We start from the raw sequence: 21,179 nt of genomic DNA, 5'->3' as shown, positions 1-21,179 counted from the left end.
TCTCTTAGGACTGTGAATCCCTGTTTGCCTTCCCAATGAAAACACTTTCCAGCCACCCACCTACAGCCTCTTGACCCCTCCCTGTGGGACAGTTGTCTCTCGTGGTAAAGGAAAGGCCCCGATGTACTGAGCCCCCACATATCTGTGCTTGACCCACAGAAACAGGGTGGACTGGGTGTCCCGTGACAGAGTCTGGGTTGTACTAGCAGCAGCATTAAAAAGTAGTGAGAACAGAGTCCTAGCCCTGGGGCTAAACCTCACCAATCATTGCTCTAAGTCCTCTTGCCAAAGTACCCCTTGACCTAAGCGCTGATCCTCTGCTTTGACCAAAGTGAAAGTGCAAATTACTCAGTCGTGTCTGACTCTTTGCCACCCCATGGACCATAGAGTCCATGGAATGCTCTAGGCCAGACTACTGGCGTGGGTAACCTTTCCCTTCCCCAGGGGATCTTCCCAACCTAGGGATCGAACCCAGGTCTCCTGCGTTTCAGGCAGATTCTTTACCAGCTGAGCCACAAGGGAAGCCCCCTGATCAAAGAAGAGCCTGACCCTCTTTGTCTGGGAGGATAAACAACCTCCACTGCTATCACCTTCTCTGTGCTTCCCCCACCCTTCACACATTCCTGCCTCTCATGCTCCTCTGTCTGACTTGAATAGGCTAATTTGTGTGCCTGTCAATTCCCCACCTTTAGACTAAAGTCTTCTTGGCAAGAACCAGGTCTTGGTGTTTTTTCCCTTCTCAAAATGCATTTTGTCTTGCCTGCCCCCTTGTTGGTCTTCAGTGAACATCAAATTGTTGCTGTTTTTTTAACAAGTTGCCTGGTGGCTCAGACAGTAAAGAATCTGCCTTCAATGCAGATTTGATCTCTAGGTCTGGAAGATCCCCTGGAGAAGGAAATGGCTACCCACTCCAGTATTCTTGCCTAGAGAATCCCAGGGACAGAGGAGTCTGGCGGGCTACAGTCCATGGGGGTCTCAAAGAGTTGGGCATAACAGAGTGACTAACGCTTCACTTTCAAGCTCACCAATGCTTAATTATTGGGATGACCAAAAAAAGGAAAGAACAGGGGACTGCTCTGGCCAGAGAAATGCAAGTTGTCTTTATGGGCAAAAAGTGGTGCTTCCCAGGCATAATGGAAGCTGGAGAGTTAGATGAGTCTGCAAGGGAGAGGAAAGGCAGAGGCAGGAAATGCCACAGAGGGGAGAAGCTACTTGATACCAGCCCTCCAAGTCCATTGTCCACCACAGACAAGTAGCTCTTCACTCTTCCAAGGCCAGAGGAAAGGGGTCCGAGATGGCAGCCCTGGGAAGACATCCCATAGCCTTTCAGATGACTGCCTTCTTGGGAAATCCAGGAGTCCAGAAGAGTTATGAGCCAGTGCAGGCTTGGCTCAGTCTCTTGAGTAATTGAAGCTTATCAAACATCCTCAAGTGAGATTTGGAGCCAAGATCCAGATGAAGATCCACAAGTAGTCTGACGCAGACCAAATGTCAATGTTGGTTGAGATTTCTGTTGCTTCAGCTTCCTATCATGTGCAGGGATGAGGGACCAGTCTCAAGGACTCTCCAACCAAACGCCTTCTATCAATTCCTTGGCAGCATCTCTCCTTGGCATTCTGTGCCTCCTTCCTTATGTTAAGGAACTAGAATCCACATCCTGGAAAGAAACCAAAGGGTCGTCTGAACCACACTCCTTAAAGCTCTATTACCCCTGAATATCCAGTCCCCTTCTTTGCCTCCTTTGGACCCTGTCCAAGCAGAAGGCCCCTAGAGCCGCAGATCCCTTGGCCTCTTTAACTCCCTTGATTTTAGAATCATTTCTATGCAAAGTCTCATCTCCAAAGTCTGCGTTGGCCGAAACTGAATTAAATAAGAGAAGGGACTGCCTCCTTTCCACTGCCCACCCTCTTACCATCTTCTTCTGCCTCAGGTCGTACCAGTTAATCTCTTTTTTCCCCCCATTTTTTCCCATTGTGGTAAAATATATATAACATAAAATTTATTACTTCAACCATTGCTGATCTACTTTTTAAAAGAATTTTACACCTTCACCCCTTTCTCCATTAAGTGATATGACCTCTCCCTAAAGAGGTTGAAATAGGAGCAGGTGATGGGGGAGCAGGATGTGGGACTCAAAAATGTTTTGGTTCACCAGATGGTAGAGGCTAAGACCTGTGTCTCTGCCTGGTCCAAGGTAAGACAGGAGCGTTCTCAACATCTGACTCAGAGGATGAGTTTGGGGATAGGGATGAAGTTCAAGGACTAGGCCAAGTCAAGCCTCCCGGAGGAACCATGGTTTCTCAATTTCTGGCCCTGCCCCTGTCTCCTGGGTCAGGAGGCTCATCCTCTAGGCCTTTATGCAGAGGCTTCCCCCAAGTCACTGTTGCTATCTAGTTGTCCCTGAGTTAGGCATTTGCCCTATCTCCCAAACAAAGGCTTTTTGTTCGTAGGATTTCCAGGTGAATAGGAACAGGAATGAATAACAGAACATCAATCTAGGATAAGCAGCCCTAACCACAGAGAAGGCAAAGCAGGATTCTAAATCATTTTTAAAACTCACAGATCCCTTGTCTCCCCCAAATGAATCTGGGGCTTCCCTGGTGGCTCAGTGGTAAAGAACTCCCCTGTCAATGCAGGAGACACAGTTTAATCCTGGTCCAGGGAGATCCCACATGCATCAGAGCAACTAGGCCCATGCACCACAACTACTGAGAGCCATACTGTAGAGCCTGCAAACCACAATTGCTGAGCCCTCTTGCTGCGACTACTGAAGCCCAAATGCCATGGAACCGCGCACTCAGCAACAAGAAAAGTCATTGTAATAAGAAGCCTGCACACTGCAACTAGAGAGTAGCCCCTGCTCACCATAACTAGAGAAAAGCCTCTGCAGCAATGAAGACCAATCACAGCCAAAGATAAATAAATGCAATTTTTTTTTAATGAATACAATTATTTGCCATCCCAGTGCTAGCTCCGTATCTTTCACCATCCTTTTCTCTCCCTGTTTCTGAGTAGCTATTTTTGAAAAATAAATAATAGGTAAGGGAGTGGGAGTTGCGAGTCTTTCTGGAATAACTGCAGAGCCATTTTGGTTCATTGTCTCACCCCAAATCTGAAAGCAAGGGAGACCTCCTCGGTGAGGTTTGCCTCCTGGATCTGCAGCTTTGGTCCCAGTGCCTGCCTCTGATGTGCACAGGCCAGGGACCAGCTGCAGCGTGGCAGAGCCTCACCCAAGCTGCAGTGTAATAGTCTTCTCTGCTTTTGCTCTTAATCAGTGGCCTCCAGTCAGGAATATTTTGTCTGGCAGGTAATGCCCAGAGGAAATTCTATTCTTTGAAAGAAGATTCCCCAGAGGGAACCAGGCAAATAGGACTGGAGAAGAGCTCTCTTGGAAAACAGTAGATAGATGTGATGACCTGAAATACCCTGGAACACAGTGAAAAATCAAATACTAAAAAACCAGCTATAACTATTGGTTGTGACTACAGGCATTGTAAACTGGAACAATCCTCTGGGAAAGCAGTTTGGCAGTATGTATCAAGAATCTTAAAAGCGTTCACACTTTTTGATTTATAATAGTGCAATATTGCAAACCACCTAAATGTCCAAAATAAGTGAAGGGTTAAAAAGTTATTGTATGTCCCCTTTATGGATATCATGTAGCCATGAAGCTGATGGTTAAGAAAACTATGTAAAAATATGGAGAGTTGAATATGCCCTAATACTAATTTTTTAAAATATAGAATATAAGATACAGTGTGTTTTTCTTTAAATGTTGTTCTATGAATAATTATTAGTAGATGCTTTCTGGTTATAGTAACAAAATCCAACTCAAGCTAGTTTAAGCTAAAAAGGTGACTATAGACTGTATGGACACTAGATTTTCTCCTGATACATGAGGACAGGTGTGTAATCAAACCTTAGAGGGACAGGACAAGTTCTAGAACCAGAACCTGAAACCTAGGGGAAAAGACTTTCTAGCTCTTGTGATTCTTCTTTCTGAACATCAGCTTTATTCTTGTCTCCCTGCCAGTGACCTTCTCTGCTACCTAATCTACAGTTTCCTCTTAGAAGCCCCACTTCCCAATTCTGGGGGTGCTCTGATGGGCTCCACCTGGTCTAAGCAAGGATGGGACCAGATAGACCCAACAATGTACCTACTTAGAGGCCCACACCTGTGACAATGAGGACAGGCAAAACACCAGCTCCCAGAGAGGGAAACCCCCTAGTGTTGCTACTGTAGTATACATAAAAGACTCAGATACACTAGAACATTAACAAAGATTGCCTCAAAGTGGTAAAACTAAATGTGATTTTTAAAAAAATTTTACCATGTATCACTTTATAATAGAAAAATCTATTAAACTTGCCATGGCTAAAGTTGTTTCTAGCCATGGGGTTTTGCATTTTGGTTCTCCCGATGACAGTCACCACAAAGCTACTAAAGCTTAGTGGGTGGTGCTTCTTTTTGGGAATGAATTCCATCCTAGGAGCTGTTTAAAGAAACAGAAAATCTTCAGCTATACACACAACCCCCTTGAGTTCTTGAACTCTAGCCCAGCCACGAGAATCCTTTCAGCTTCCTTCTAGGGAGCTTTGCTTCATCCCGTAATGCTCTGCAGAAGTGTGGTGCATGTGGAGAAGGTGTGTTTTCTTCCCTATGACCAACACCCAGTCCAGAGCTGGGAAGGAGTGGCCACTCAGTGTTGACTTTGTCTGAACTGAGTCTTCTTATAGAGAAAAACCTTGAGGAGTGAGGAGAGTTAGACTGATAAGAGAGGCGTCCCTGAACTAGGCAGGGTCCTCTGACCCCTTTCCTGAATTCAGGCTTCATAGACTTCCCTAGCTTTTCTGTTCTTTCCCCCCTCTCTTTGTAAGAGCTACAAACAATATTTGGAGTAACTGTCTCTCTTATGTTTCCCTGACCACCTTCCAGATATTCCCCAAAAGATCTTACACCTAACAGAGGTCTTTGTCCTTTCCTATAAGTGGGGCCCCATGGGTCTTAATATGTCCTGAAAGGACAGAAGTCCTGGCCAGTTGCCTGGCAGAAATGCTAGCAAAGAGGGAGATAGGGAATAAAAGTGGGAGCTCCCCAACCATGGTACTCACAGGACCTCAGATCCTTCCGCAAAGTAGGAACTGTCATTGGCCAAATGATTCTCATGTTGAGCCAGAGAGGGATGGGAATGCCTAAGGGGCTGAATGGACAGCCATCTGCAGGGAAGCTGAGAGGTCTAAGCAATGCCTAAACTGCTACTGAATATTCTTGAACTGGATGTTAGGTTTCTGCCAAGCCATGGGCATTGGACAGAAAGGCATAGAGTTGCTTTTTTTTTAATCTCCCTCTAAAATATGAGATCTAAACATGCTTATTATCACCCCTGCCAAGGAATGTTTTGGGGGAGTGGCATAACTCTTCAGGGAGCCACAACCTCAGGAAGTTTCTGAGCTGAACCACTTGTGACAGGAACAGAGTTGGCCTTTGATACCCTATCTTGCTGTCTCTCTGCCCATCAGAGAGTGGCCTGAGCTCCAGAGCACCCCCTGTTTTCCTTTTCTTATCAGTACTACCTGTCCTCCTGGCCCTGTTCCTGTTCCTGCTCTAAGTCTGTTCTGCTTTCTCCCAGGGGAACTGAACAGGGTACAGACATGACTATTCCAGAGGTAGCCTTTCAGCATTTCATAACTCAGAACTTCTTCCACCAACTCCCTCCTAAAACTAGGGGAAAATTCATGTGTGTTAGGCAAAGAGAGGTTAGATAATGTTGATACTAGCACTTTGCCTCTTCATACCTCATTCTAAATCCATTTCATTTTCCATCTTCCTGAAAATTAGTGCTTGAAGGTGAGGACAGAGGTTACCTTTCCTGTGGGAAAGTGAAAATTGAATCATGTTGTTACCTTGAATCATCTGTGTTCAGTCCTTAAGACAAAGGCAAAATTGTTCAGCACCATGGAGAGTGCCTTTCATCCTGAAGACAAGATCAAGAGCGGGTGCAAGTTGAGGATTTGTAGCTGAAACCCCTGCCAGTCTGATCTCCTTCCACTCCTGTCCAGCCAAGAGTTCCTCTTTTCCTCAACCCCTTAGCATTTTCCCCCTTCTTTTACTTAACTAGGCTTTTAGGAACGAACTCCCTTAACTTTCCATCCACCTGTCTCCATGTTATCTGCACCCCCCACCCATCTTCACCTCCTTTCCATTTCAGTAAGGAGCGTTTCTCCTCTCACTTGATTCTGGTTCTATCTTCTCTTGACTCCTCAAAGACCATCTTCCATCGAACATCTCCCTTTCTACTCAATTTTCTTCCCCTCATTGTGAAACAGTGGTCATATTCCCTCCCTTCAAAGGATCCTTCAACTCCAAAACTCCCTCTGACTGTCATTCCTTCTCACTCCCTCTTCTCAATTTAGCTCCTTGAGAGAACAGCCTGTGTTCATTCTTTCTACTTCCTTATCTCCTATTCCCTCCTCCATCCCTTGTGATCTGGACTCTGTTCTTACCATTCAACCAAAACTCTGTTTGCTGAGGTCACCTATGATTTCCTCACTTCTAAATATTATCTTTATCTTATGGACTCATGTATTAGTTTGACACTGTTGATTTGTTTCACCTGGAAACTGCTTGAATATCTTCCTGGATCTTTTTCTACATCTTGTCTTTCTGCTCCTACTCAATCTTCTTCTTCCACTCATTTCCTAAGGTTGGATGCTCTCCAGGACTCTATTCTTGGTTCCTGTTTGTTTTCACTGTGCTTGTTCTCCCTGAGGAGGTTTATTCTCCTCTGTGGGCTTCAATCACCATCAGTCCACAGCTCTTTCTTGAGATCCTGAACCTCAATTCCTACTGACTAATGATGTCATCTAGTGTCCAAAAGACACATCAAAGCTCAACCTGTCCCAAACTGAGCTCATCTGGTTTTCCCTGACCATAGTTATGCTTCTCCTGCATTGTCTGTTTTAGTAATTACTACGAGCATCCCTTTCCCAGTTACCCCACCCAGAGAACTAGGAGTGTCTGGACTCCTTCTACATTTTATCTCAGAGGTCTGCCACTCTACTCTCTTTAACATCCTCCTTTATGGCTTATTATCTTCTGCTTAGTTCAGGTCTCTGTCATCTCTTGCTGGCACTGATGCAACAGTTCCCTAAACTCCAGTCTCATTTCCGTCCCACCAATCTTCTACGTGACTTTTAGAGTGTCCTTCTCCATCTCAAATCTGATCATGTTACTCCCCTACTCAAGGCTTCATTGGCTCCTCCGCCATCATCTTCTGAGTAAAGAACAAAATCAAGGCCCATCTTCCACCATGATCTGAGCCCTGCTGGGCCTGCAACTTTATTTCCTGTCACTCTTCATCATCATACCTTCTAGGTTTCTACTGTAGCAAAATATTGACTGTTCCTTGAATGTGCAATGCTAATTTCAGGCTTCTGAGCCTTTGCAGATGTTCCCCGAACATCCTTCCTCTTAAGATAACTGGGAAACTGATGACTGGAGACCTTTTCAAGAGTCTTCCTCTCGGAAGTTTTCCCTGATCACCCTCCCTTTGTCCCTTTCCCTCTTCTTTTATGGCTCTTGTTACATTTACTGATAATTCCTGGGAGTTCCTTAAGGATGGGTCTATTTCTATGTATCTTGATGAGCCCCAGGCTGACCACTGATAACTGAGTGAGGAGAGAGAGGAGACAGAATGCTCCCTGATCAGGCCCCTCCTCACCCTGCTGAGCGAGCATCTCTTCCACAGATACCTCCCCACATAAGCCAGGCCCCAACCTGGGTGGTGACAGGACTGCTGCTGTGGATCGGCCGCTGCCAGGGTACACTGTTCATGGCCGTGTGTCCACAGAGCCTGTACTGATAAAAGCTTCAAAGCTACCACACATAGAGTGTGCTGGATGTAGAATATATACTAAATGCTACTCTAAATGCTTGTATATTAAGCACTAGATTACATAGTCTCACTTTATCCTCACCTTTGACATAGGTATTAGTATTAGCCCTACTTTACAGAAGTAGAAACCTTTGACATAGGTATTAGTATTAGCCCTAGTTTACAGAAGTAGAAACTAAAGCCCAGATCACATAGCTAGTGTTACAAATGGAGGAGCCAAGATTTTTTTTTTTTTTAAAGAATAGTCTAAATGGTAACTTGTTGAAGCTAGTAATTTGTTTGATAGGTACCCAGGATCTCACTATACTGTTTCCTCTGTTTTCATGTAAATTTAATAAGTTCTACAGTAAAGCATTTTTAAAAGATTGGGCTAAATCAATGTGTTTTAAACTCCCTCCCCCACCTTTCTTTTAAGGCAATAAAACCCTTTCTTCAACCAAAATCTTGCAGAAAAGCTCGTATGTAAGTGAAATGAAAATGGATCTATTCTGGGGATTTCCCTGCTGGTCCGGTGGTTGGGAATCCACCTTGGATTGCAGGGGACGTGGGTTTGATACCTGGTCTGGGAACTAGGATCCCCCGTGTTGCAGAGTAGCTAAGCCCCGTGTGCCGCATCGTGCCCACGCGCCACAAACCAGAGAGCCCACACACCGCAACGCAAGATCCCAAGTAACACAGCGGAAATCCCGTGTGCCACAGCCAAGACCTGCCACAGCCAGACAAATGCATAAAAACGGACCTATTCTGGCTTCAGGGAAGCCAGACCCCCTCCTGTGGCTTTCCTCTCGCACTCAGCCCTGCCCAAGGCACCGGGTTCAGGAAACACAGTTGAATAAAAGTCACTGGACCAGACTAACTCTGAAGATTCTTCTGGTACTTCTGCCTTCCTCTCATTATATTGGTTTTGCGCTGGTCATTAGCTGATTTATTCCATCCCAGAAACAGTGAGATTGAGCTATTAATCATCTCCATAGTCTTTGGAGAATTTCCGCGCAGGGTTGTAGAAACATGGGCTGCTGCTAGAGATGCATTTCAATGTCTGTCTCTGCTGAGTGTTTATTAATAACCTTGCTAATCGCCACTCTAGTTTCTGGATCTAGCTAACTCCTGTCAGATGTCCTTGGGGGGCATTTTAAATTTTCCCTGATTTCTTCCAGCCAGATGCTTCCTTCTGCTTGGATTCCTCTCTGATACTTGTATTCATGAATATTTCACATCTAATCTCCCTGATTACATTTCCATGTGGTGGTCATGGTGCATTGGCTGCACCTCCCAGGAAAGACATACAGGAAGCCCACAGTGAAGGCTCGAGTTTGCAGGCACAGTGCCAGAATCTTTGTTCCCGCCTCAAAGATGGCCTTCCATCAAGGACAGTGATGGGGAAATGCTGAATGGGACCTCGCAGTCTAGGGCTTTACATGCTGGCTCTTGGCCTAAAGGTTCTGGCAGTGTCACTCAGGAATCCCAGTGGCCTTAGGGAACACATGTGGGTCCCTGTGACCAGAGTCACTCAACAGTTTCCCACTCAGGCCCCATCCTTCCTGAGCTGGCCCCCTCCAGTGTTGCCACCCAGGACCTCCAGCCTGAGAGAAGACACTCTGATGGACTCATCTGCACCAAGGAGGGAAAAGTTAGCCACAAACGCCCAAGGACTTGAATTCTTAAAGTTAACTGTGGGAGAAGGCAGAGGTGATGGGGAAAGAGACAAGATGAGCCAGGGGGCATAGTGTCCTGGAAGCCAGGGGAGGAAATCCTTTCCAAATGGACATGGTGTGTGTGACATGTGACAAACACTACAGAAAGAGAAAAGGAAGCTGGAAATCTGTCAGTGCTTCCCTGGGAGGGCCCCACAGGCACGTTTGTGGGTTTCACCTTTGAGAAGCCCTCGCTCAGGCGGCCTTGGGAGTGAGCCGTCCCTGCAGCCTAGTACTCACCGGCAGGTCTCCACACCCCCTGCAGGAGGCACTTGCCAGGCTGTTTTGACCACAGAAAGACAGGGATGGGTCACTGGAGGCCTCCTTCTCCAGGGCAGCAGGGGACAGGTGCTGCCTGTGATCCGTCTCCCAAGGAGGAGCCGAGCCAGGGAGGCAGAGGATGGACGACTTGGCAAGACCAGTGGCTTGGGAGGTTGCCTGGGACGCATGCACTGAGCCCCCAGTGCCCCCCACCTGTTCTACCCTTCTGTCCCATTCCCCTCAGTGACAGTGAAGGCTGGGAATCAGAGACGAGGACACAGGCCCGGGTTCTGCCCTCAGGAGCTCACAAACCACTGTGGCAACGCAGCCCACGCAGGCCTTGCACTCTGGATGGCCTAAAGAAACACAGACAAGGCCAGGATTTCCCTCCAAAACGTTCTAGACTTTTCCCTTTTCCTTTAGTGACAAGCATGTTTTCATCCCCCACTGCTTCATTCTAAAGGGAAACTAAACCTCCATAATGGTTGCATAGCCGCCCTTTAACAGTCACCAGAAGCCACTCAGATCCCTGGCCTGGCCCCACAGGGCCCATCCTCCAGCATTCTCCCTGCCTCTCTGTCTGCTCTCCATGTCCCCAGAGGCAGAATAGGCACAGCCTTGGAGCCTCTCTGCGATCCTCTCACCTAAGGCTTACCACTCTGTGATCCTAGGTGGATGGTTAGGATGGCCACATCCTATGTCCATGGCTGGTTATCAGTTTCTCAGGGAGAGGGTGAATGACTCCAGCCCCTTCCAACTGACTGAGGCAGAGTAGGACAAGGTCCTGGATCTTGTAGCAGAGATTTGGGGTGGTTCTGGAGAGAATAGTGAGGGTAAAGTAGGACTTGGGGCAGCATAACACCCATAGCAATGGGAAGAAGTCAGTAAAGAGGGCAGTGAGGGAGACCAAAATGGTTCCAGACCCTGGACAATGCACAGAATGCATGCTGTCTTCTTTGTCATCTGTAGGGTCCAGCCCTGTCTGGGCAACACAGGACGAACTGGCCACTGGCTGACTTGGCATGGTCTGTCTTCTCACCTGCCATTCCCAGACAACCATTCAGGTTCTCTCGGGAGCCACTCTTTAGGATCCACCTGTGAAATAGAGACGTTCTCACTAGAACTGCGTGGCTACAGCCTGGAAGTCTAGCCTTGGCTCGACCAGTCAGTTCTCTGGATCCTGGGAAGGGATCAGCCAGAGCTGGGGAAACAGAGGGAGAAGGCCCGTCTCAGGGAGCACCTGCTCAGATCTTAATCCAGACTTAAACTCACAGGAACCTAGAAGGATCTTTCTAAACAAGGCAGGGCCCTAAGGAGCATGGCGACTAGTATGGGAGGCAAGAGAAGGTGGTCCTGTGGGTTTAAAGAATCACAGTAGGCTTCCTGGGGGTGGCAGATGACACGGGACTTAAAGGACAGACACCCAGATGGGTGTAAATAGGGCCGAGATCCTGGGCTCTTCCACCCAGCTCCCGATCTTCCTTCCATAGTAGACGGGTCTGTCCCTCCCCTCCTGAACCCCACTGCTGCCAGGGAGAAATACCCACAGAGGACAGGTGAGAACAGCCCCCTGTGTTCACCTCCTAACAGCTCCCTGTCCCCCTGCTTTCTCCCCCAGGACCCAGCCGCCGCCTCCATCTCAGACGGAGACTGTGACGCCCGGGAGGGTGAGTCAGTAGCCATGAATTACAAACCATCCCCGCTCCAAGTGAAGCTGGGTGAGTGTGTCCGGGGGGTGAGGGAGATGTTGGGCGTGGACAGGCAAGGTGCACTGGGCTGGGTCTGCGAAGAGGTACAGCTCAGGCTAGACAATTCCAAGACTCTAGCCACCAAGTCACTGGCACCGCCCGGAACCTTCTCTCCTGCAAGGCCAAGAGGGAGGTGATAGTTCTCTACAGGAGCCCAGAGCTCTAGAGGCATCTCTGAGGCCCAGAAGGCTCCAGATGTTCTGGGGCATAGCTGCAGGAACCCCTGAGAGAGGGTTGGAAGCCCCATCAAACACTGGACCAGGTTGAGAGGAAGCTGCCTTAGAAGTGGGCATCAGTTCCTGTGTCTGAGGGGGGAAAGGAGTGAGGCTTCTGAAGCCTAGAACCCGGCTCCTCTCCCCTAGAAGCTGAGCCCCGCTCCCCCTTCCTAGTCAGCCTATCTGGATATCTCCAGATCTTGTTGGCTCCTGTTTGGAGGAGCTTTCTCTTAGTTTCTTAATAAACCCAAACCTCTCCTGACTTCCCGAGGTCACCCTGCCCTTGGGGGTTTATCTCATGTCCGCTCCAAAGTTAGTTTATGCTGCCTGCTCCTTTGATCCTCCTCTCTCCCAGGCACTGCCCAGAGCCCCTGCAGCTGCTGCGCTCACCTCACCTCCCCCCAAACACCACCTCTCTCCCTCAGGGACCATCTCACTCACCCAAGGCTGCCAGACATAACAGACTTCTAATTTTAAAAACTGGTTTCAGGAATTCCCTGGCGGCCCAGTGGTTAGGACACTTCATTTCCACTGCCGAGGGCCTGGGTTCAATCCCTGGTCAGGGAACTAAGATCCCACAGGCCATGAGGTGCAGCCATCAGTAAATAAATAAAAAGTTTGTTTTCACAAGTGAAAATATAGCTAACACTGTGCATCCAGGAAAGAGTTAACAATTAAATGCAGGCCATGACCGTCCTTCAGAACTTCTCTGCCATCCCGGCTGCACTCCTGCTCATCTTTCTCCCTAGGCTCCAACTGCCCATCAAATACTGGGCCCTCTCCTTAGTCTTGAGAAATCTGTTTCAAAACCTTGCTCTGCAGCTGCCAGGACGCCTTTTCAGAGTCCTGTTACATTATTCAGCTTTTCTTTTTTCCTTTTAACTTGCTTTTGTCCTTCCAGACCAAATCCAGGGAGCCTCTCAGGCTGTTTTTCTGAACAAGGGGGCAGTCCTCTCAGTGGAATTTGTTCATCTTCCCAGGACAGGACACCGGACTCGAACTGCAGCCAGTTTTATTTGCTTATTATTGTTTAATTTAACAACACAAATATTTAACAAGTATAATTTCTTTACTCTTCCCCATCATTTTCTCCTCCCCAGAGATGATCATTCCAAGAGTTTTGCTTTTGGTTTTTAGTTTTTTCTAGTTTTATTTTGTATTTGAACACAAGTGGTATCATACTGTCCACATTTTCGAAGCTTTTTTCTTTTATGTTTTCTAATTGATGTCTTAGAGCCCCTTCTAATATCAGTATATAGAGAATGACTTCTTTTAATAGTTGCATTGTAGTCTGTAGTTTGCTTTTGCAATTTATTAGCATTTTTTCACTGTTTCAAACAATTCCAACATGATTTTATAAACAACACTTTCCCCCCTGACCATTGTATTACCAACACAGCTCCTCTAGAAAAATCCACAACCTTATCCTCGGTGCACTGAGAAATCCCCACCAGGAACTTACAAGGCAAATTGCACCCCCTAGAGGCTTGGGGTGGTAATGGCAGCTGCTGCCTGCAGGAAAGGAGGTGAAGGTGGGTTTGAGGGCGTGAGATAGATGAGCAGCGACAAAGAAAGAGAGTTAGAGAGTGGGAGATGAGAGACATGGAGGTCGAGAAAGTTCCAGAGTCCCGGTAGCTATAAATGCCCATCCCATCCTTCCTCTCTGGAACTTGTTTTATGAGAGCTTTCCCCTGGCAGTCCTTTTGCCAGTATCAGAGCTGCTGTGAGGAGGGATGGGTAGACAGGCCTCCTGTAGGGCCCAGGCAGAAACCGACTACTGGCAGCAGAGCCACACACCAGGCAATGGGTCCCTTGGTTGCCAGTCCCATGAATCTGGTAGGTTCTAGAGCCTCGGAGAATCCATAGGCTGACCGAGGAGTCAGAAGTAGTCTCGGCAGAGGGCCCCCCAGCCTGCCACCCCTCCTGCTCCACAATCTTCAGGGCTTCTTTTCCTTTCCATTAAGCCCAGACTCCTCTGCTTGGCATTCAAGGTCTTCATGCTCCAAGTCTGTAATTAGAGGGGGCCCCTAGTCCCTTGTACATAGGGCCTGATACATGACTGACGACAGAGATGTTTGCTGAATAAATAAATGACTGAAGAAATGTATCCAGCTTTTCTAACCCGACCTTCCTCCATCTTCGTCCCTCCACCCGGTCCAGATCCACACTTACTACACTCACTTCTAAACGGACTTTTCTCTACACTACCATTCCTTCCTCAAATGCCCTCCTCGCTCGACCTCAAGTGGGATTCCCTGGTGGTTCAGAAGGTAGAGCATCTGCCTGCAGTGCAGGAGACCCGGGTTCAATCCTTAGGTCGGGAAAACCCCCTGGAGAAGGGAATGGTTACCCACTCCAGTGTTCTTGCCTAGCGGAACCTAGCGGACAAAGGAGCCTGGCGGGCTGCAGTCTATGAGGTCACACAGTTGGACACAACTGAGCGACTAGCGTTTTCACTCTCCACCCCAAGGTGTCACCTGCAGGAAGCCCTGCCATCCTTCTATTCCCCCTCTCCCTCTCCAGCCTTTCTCTGGATCAAGCACATGCTAGCTGCCCCACTTAGGAGTACAGTTCCTGGAAGATGGGGGTCAGCCTCCTCCTGTCACCCTTCACTCTCTGCCTCAGGTTGTGCCGAGCAAAGCACTGTCTCTTTCAAGCAGCAGGGCCTAGAGTCGGATCCTTGCCTCAGTTCTTAGAGAAGCAAGGGGTTTCACCATGGGGCCAGCCGGGGCTGTCCTGAGTGGTAAGGCAGCGCGGCCCTGGCGGCAGGACACAGCTTCGTTCCCACGTCCTCCTGCAGAGAAGCAGCGGGAGCTGGCCCGGAAGGGCTCCCTGAAGAACGGCAGCATGGGCAGCCCCGTCAACCAGCAACCCAAGAAGAACAACGTCATGGCCCGGACAAGGTAGGACCCCCCGCCAGGGCCCTGCCAGCCGGCTCCCGTCTCTACTGGTTCTGAGCCTCCCCCTTCCCTCGCTCCTCAGGCCCAGCTCCTCTCCGAGAGGAGAGAGTCACAGGATCAAGGTGGCGGGGTGGGATGGGGCCGGGAGGGAGGTTGTGGGTTGTGGCCAACCCAGTTCCTTGCCAGGTTGGTATGCTTCAGTCACCAATCCAGTCCCCCAAATTCTCCCCCCAGGCTGGTCGTCCCGAATAAAGGCTACTCCTCGCTTGACCAGAGCCCGGATGAGAAGCCACTGGTAGCCCTTGACACAGACAGGTGTGTACGGAGACATCAGGGCAGCCGGGCAAGCCCCAGCAGTGAATGAATGGGAATAAACAAGTGGGCTGAACAGGCCACACCTGCTCTACTGTCAGAATAAGGGTGTCCCTCAGCCAGGAGCTCTCCAAGGTTGAATCCCCCAAAGAATGGAGATGGGGGGAGCAGACAGAGGAAAGGGGGTCAGTGCAATCTGCTACTGTCCTGGGACAGCTGACCTGGCAGCTGCCCCTCGAATGGGCCCTGATGCCGTGGTGCCCTGCCCGCTCTGTGGGGGGAGCCCTACTGCAAGGCACAGACCTGGCTAGACCTAGACTTTGGGAAAACCCAGCAAACCCAGATGATTTGAGCCTAGGAAAAAGAGGGACAAGGCTGTGGGGTAGTAGCAGCTTGATTTAGGAGGAGGTTAAGGGTATTTGGTTAAAGGTTAAAGGTATTTGGGCTTCCAGATACTTGGGCTTCCAAATTCTACCCTTGGATTGGGCTTCCCTGGTGGCTCAGACGGTAAAGCGTTTGCCTGCAATGCGGGAGACCTGGGTTCAATCCCTGGGTCGGGAAGATCCCCTGGAGAAGGAAATGGCAACCCACTCCAATACTCTTGCCTGGAAAATCCCATGGACAGAGGAGCCTGGTAGGCTACAGTCTATGGGGTCACAAAGAGTCAGACATGATGGAGCAACTTTACTTTCACTTTCAAGGGTAGTATGTATTTAGAAGTGTGGGGCTAAGGAACCTGGCTTAAAACTGCATTCCCACAGCAAGCATGGTTTCTGCTGAGATTGTGCTGTTTATTTGGAAGTGTGGGAGGAGGGGGAGGTATTGACTGATGTGGGGGAGGGTAAAGAGAGTTTTCTATTTAATGTCTGGAAATCACTTCCTCTCTGCATTCTCTCCTCCGCGGCCAGTGATGATGACTTTGACATGTCCAGATACTCCTCCTCTGGCTACTCCTCCGCTGAGGTGAGGCCCCACTGCTTCCTGCCCTAAATGCCCCTTAGTAGGACCACCTCTAGGGGAAGGGGTGGGGCTAACACCAAAACACCCTGAGCAGAGCAGTGGGCAATAGAATGGGAAAGACTAGAGCTCTCTTCAAGAAAATTAGAGATACCAAGGGAACATTTCATGCAAAGATGGACACAATAAAGGACAATAATGGTATGGACCCAACAGAAGCAGAAGATATTAAGAAGTGATGGCAAGAATACACAGAAGAACTATACAAAAAAGATCTTTATGACCCAGATAACCACAATGATGTGATCACTCACCTACAGTGCTGGAATGCGAAGTCAAGTGGGCCTTAGAAAGCATCACTGTGAACAAAGATAGTGGAGGTGATGGAATTCCAGTTGAGCTATTTCAAATCCTAAAAGATGATGTTGTGAAAGTGCTGCACTCAATATGCCAGCAAATTTGGAAAACTCAGCAGTGGCCACAAGACTGGAAAAGGTCAGTTTTCATTCAAATCTCAGAAAAAGGCAATGCCAAAGAATGCTCAAACTACTGCACAGTTGCACTCATCACAGTTGCACTCATCTCACACGCTAGTAAAGTAATGCTCAAAATTCTCCAAGCCAGGCTTCAACAGTACATGAACCATGAACTTCCAGATGTTCAAGCTGGATTTAGAAAAGGCAGAGGAATCAGTGATCAAATTGCCAACATCTGTTGGATCATAGAAAAAGCAAAAGAGTTCCAGAAAAACATCTACTTTTGTTTTATTGACTACGCCAAAGCCTTTGACTGTGTGGATCACAAGAAACTGTGGAAAATTGTTCAAGAGATGGGAATACCAGACCACCTGACCTGCTTCCTGAGAAATCTGTATGCAGGTCAGGAAGCAACAGTTAGAACTGGACATGGAACAATAGACTGGTTCCAAATAGGAAAAGGAGTATGTCAAGGCTGTATATTGTCACCCTGCTTATTTAACTTATATGCAGAGTACATCATGAGAAATGCTGGGCTGGATAAAGCACAAGCCGGAATCAAGATTGCCGGGAGAAATATCAATAACCTCAGATATGCAGATGACACCACCCTTATGGCAGAAAGCAAAGAAAAACTAAAGAGCCTCTTGATGAAAGTGAAAGAGGAGAGTGAAAAAGTTGGCTTAAAACTCAACATTCAGAAAACTAAGATCATGGCATCTGGTCCCATCACTTCATGACAAATAGATGGGGAAACAATGAAAATAGTGACAGACTTTATTTTGGGGGACTCCAAAATCACTGCAGATGGTGACTGCAGCCATGAAATGAAAAGACGCTTGCTCCTTGGAAGAAAAGCAATGACCAACCTAGACAGCATATTAAAAAGCAGAGACATTACTTTGCCAACAAAGGTCTGTCTAGTCAAAGCTATGGTTTTTCCAGTAGTCATGTATGGATATGAGAGTTGGACCATAAAGAAGGCTGAACACTGAAGAATTGATGCTTTTGAACTGTGGTGTTGGAGAAGACTCTTGAGAGTCCCTTGAGCAAGGAGATCAAACCAGTCAATCCTGAAGGAAATCAGTCCTGAATATTCGTTGTAAGGATTGAAGCTGAAGCTGAAACTCCAATACTTTGGCCACCTCATGCGAAGAGTTGACTCATTGGAAAAGACCCTGATGCTGGGCAAGATTAAAGGCAGAAGGAGAAGAGGATGACAGAGGATGAGATGGTTGGATGGCATCACGACTCCATGGACATGAATTTGAGCAAGCTCAGGAACTTGGCGATGGACAGAGAAGCCCGATGTGTTGCAGTCCATGGGTCGCAAAGAGTCTGACACGACTGAGCACTGAGCGACTGACCTGAGGTGGAGCCCGTGCTGGGCGGGGCGGGGGATAAGATCTGACTCCGCCTCCAGTGCAGGGAGCAGAGTTAGGGGCGGGGTTGGACCCAGGTTGGAACAGGGCCTGAACTGCAATGGGGTGTGACACAGGGGCGACCCCTTATGGGCGAGGGCCTGAAGTAGGGGCGGGGCCAACAGAAGCAGGATCTGAGGTGGGAAGCTGCCCCTAGAAACGGGTGGGGTGAGTAGCAGGGCCAGGTGGAACCCCAGGACGGTGTGCCTGTAAGGGAGGCCAGAACTGAGGCTGGGGCCTACAGGAGGTGCAAAGCCTGGGGTTTCTGGAGAGCCAGGGACGGGACAGGATATGGACAGCTGGTGCCTGCGGATGGCCCCGAGCCTGACCTCCCTCCCCTTTGTCTACAGCAGATCAACCAAGATTTGAACATCCAGCTGCTGAAGGACGGCTACCGGTTAGACGAGATCCCCGACGACGAGGACCTGGACCTCATTCCCCCCAAGTCCGTGAACCCCACCTGCATGTGTTGCCAGGCCACGTCCTCCACCGCCTGCCACATCCAGTAGCGGGCGGGGCCGCTGCGGCCACCGGGCTGGGGCCGCCAGGGGCCAGCTTGGACCGGGCAGGGGCCAACCCCTGCCCTGCGCGTCCACCTGCCCCCCGGGGCCCCGCGCCCCCTACAGCCGCCAACCTCGTAACAGTCATTGCTTCCTCCTATGGTAGGACGTGTACCTCTGTGTGTTCATGGAGCCGGAGAAACCAAAACCGGGTCTCTCTCCACCGCCGGGGGGCTGAGGAGGGGAGGGCTGTTTATTCAGTTACTTGGGGGACCTTGCCCAGCATCCTGCCCCCTCCCCGAAGCCACAGTCTGGTGGAGGAAAGGGGTGACTGGACTTCGTGGAGGCTAACAGTAATGAGTAAGGGGCAGGATCACAAAGCCAGGGGTTTGGCTCTACCCCAGTGAAGCCAGGAACCCCCAGCACCAGCCAAGGAAAGGGGCTGGGAGGAGAAAGGCCCAGGCCAACAGGGTCAGGGCCCAGCCCCACAGAGCCGCCTCCACATGCTCCCTTGCTGGCCCATGTACCATTTGCGTTTCTCCCCTCATCTCCAGATGGGAAGTCTGGCAAAGCTGCCCAGTGGGATATTGTCCCCCATCCATCGGATCACTGCCATCTTCCTCCACTTTGCCCCATTCACCTCCTTCCTTGCTATCTGGATTGCGTGGCGGGTGAGGTGGGCCTTAGAGACAGCCAGAGTTTAGATGGTATGATCCGTCCTCACCTGCCCCTAACTAACACATCTATCTCTCTGCACCCCTTCCCCTGCCCCCCACATTTCTGTTCTGTTCATCTGTCCTGGGCTGGAAGCAGGAGGTAAGGCTGGCCTCGAATGCCCCACTGTGGTCTTACTCTAGCACAAGATCCTAGAGGCTGCTTCTCAGGAAGAGTCTTCAAGAAAGCAAGCCTGGGAGAATACAGTGACAGCAGGTGTATGGTAGGGATGGCTTGGCAGAATGTGTGCGCACCTGGGGCTGTCAGGGTGTGTGTCTACATCTCTGGGTTGGGCCTGTCTCTCTAGATGACTGTGGTGACCATGTTGGGGAAATGACTGTGTGACCTGTTAACAGTGTGAGAGGCCGCTCAGCAGTTCAGTGGACCGACAGCCCTGGGCGGGGGGTCAGAAGTCTGAGTTCTGGTCCTCGCTCGGGCACGCTTCCTCTCACCTCCAACAAGCCAGTTATGTTCTCTGGCCTTCTGTTTCCTACACAGCATAGTGAGCAGCATCTGAAATTATTTTGAAGGTTATTTCAAACCTGAAGAAATTTCTTCATAGGAATTTCCTTGGAGGTGGACAGGGAGGTCTCTGGGTGTCTTCAAGTATACCTGGGGTCTTCCTGAGTTGCATGTCTGTGTGGAGATAAAAGGGGGAAGTTCCTATGCGACCTGTGTATGTCTGAATACCTGTGGGTCTTTGGGGGAATGTGAGTGTGTGTGTCTGTGAATGTATTTGTGTATGTGGGTATCTATTGTGTGTGTAGCTGTACCTGTGTGTGTAGCTGTATCTATGGGGTGTGTGAGAGTCGGAATGTATGTATCTACTGCTGCTTCTGCCACTGTTACTCATTGGTAGAGGGGCGGGGTTGGTGGCCAGAAAAGCTGACGATGAAAATCAAGAGGGAGGAGGGGACCAAGGCCCTCCCCAGGGCCTGGGCAATATAAACCTGCCCCCAGGTGAAGAAAAACAAAGGCACAGATGGCCTACACCCGCTCAGGTCTCTGCTTCTTGAACCCCATACCCCAGGGCCATTCCTCAGGCCGACCCCATCCCGCACATGCTGGCCAGTCCTCTCTGATACATACCACTCACATGCTGCAAGTGTGCGCAGGCCACACCCACAGCCCAGCCCCTGGCTGCCGTCCTGGGAGGCTGGAAAGAAGAGAGAGAGCAAGGCTGCTGGCTTAGGAAGGGTATCACTTCTCCCTGCACCACACCCAGGGGCTACCAGCTCCCCTCAACTTCTCCAACCCAACCCCACCTCCTCTTAGTTCAGGGAGGAAATGCCAAAGGGAAGCAAAGGACAGAGAAGTCAGCTGCAGGACTCACATGGCCCAGACTGGTCCCCACCTGAGCCCATTGCTCCCACCCTGATCAGCAGACCCACCTCCTGTCATCTGGGCACCAGAGCCATGCTTCCTACAACCACCACCCCGGGCTCCTTGACTCACCCTTCAAGAACACGGGTACCTCCTCTTTTCCAGGCAGGGCTCCGACCAGGGCTCATTTAGACAGCTGCCTTTGCTGCTGACGTGCTATGTGACTCTGGCCCACTGCTCAACCTCTCTGGCCCTGAGAAACAAGGGAGAGGCTCCCTCCCCACAGGACAGACCTAATCCCCTGGCAGACAGGGGCCTCTCGCTGAGGCCATGTGGTGGAGAGAAGTAGGAAGCTGGTGGCTAGCACCCTCTGGGTGTAGGGAGAGTGCGCAGTTCCCTCCTTCCTACCCGGGAGGCTGGAAGGGAGAACGGAGGCCTTGGCTTGCCCTGCCGCCCTCCCCCTGTAGATACTGCCTTAACACTCCCTGCCCTCAGCACTGGCTGCCACTCAGCCGGGTTTCTCCGTGCTCACTAATTTATTTCCAGGAAGGTGTGTGGAAGACATGAGCCGTGTATAATATTTTTTTTAACATTTCCATCGCAGTATTGACCATCATCCTTGGTTGTGTATCGTGTAACACAAATAATGATATTAAAAGCATCAAACAAGCTAGCCTCAGCTCCCTACCTGGGGTCGGGGCCAGGGGCAGATGGGCCGGGAAGGGCAGAGAACTGACCCTCTGAACTTGACCCCTCGGGATCT

At 49.6% G+C, this 21,179-nt stretch overlaps 1 protein-coding gene across 6 annotated transcripts in view; it reads left to right on the top strand.

Annotated features, from left to right (window-relative positions):
* FAM219A (family with sequence similarity 219 member A) overlaps nucleotides 1-21,089 on the top strand; it is a 60,453-nt gene extending 39,364 nt beyond the window's left edge. For 2 of the 6 annotated variants that reach the window (XM_065946972.1, XM_065946970.1), the window contains exons 2-6: nucleotides 11,469-11,517; nucleotides 14,614-14,716; nucleotides 14,948-15,028; nucleotides 15,934-15,988; nucleotides 18,230-21,089. In XM_065946972.1, the coding sequence (XP_065803044.1) occupies nucleotides 11,469-11,517; nucleotides 14,614-14,716; nucleotides 14,948-15,028; nucleotides 15,934-15,988; nucleotides 18,230-18,388 (447 nt within the window). In that variant the 3' untranslated portion in view covers nucleotides 18,389-21,089. Of the gene's footprint in view, nucleotides 1-11,468; nucleotides 11,569-14,613; nucleotides 14,717-14,947; nucleotides 15,029-15,933; nucleotides 15,989-18,229 lie in introns of all 6 variants that reach the window. The other 4 variants (XM_065946968.1, XM_065946966.1, XM_065946971.1 and 1 more) reach the window with 3 other exon arrangements.
* Nucleotides 21,090-21,179: the final 90 nt, after the last annotated feature.

This window comes from Muntiacus reevesi, chromosome 10 (assembly GCF_963930625.1).
Source record: "Muntiacus reevesi chromosome 10, mMunRee1.1, whole genome shotgun sequence".
Classification (NCBI taxonomy): Eukaryota; Metazoa; Chordata; class Mammalia; order Artiodactyla; family Cervidae; genus Muntiacus; species Muntiacus reevesi.
This window is presented reverse-complemented; position numbering and strand designations above follow the sequence as displayed.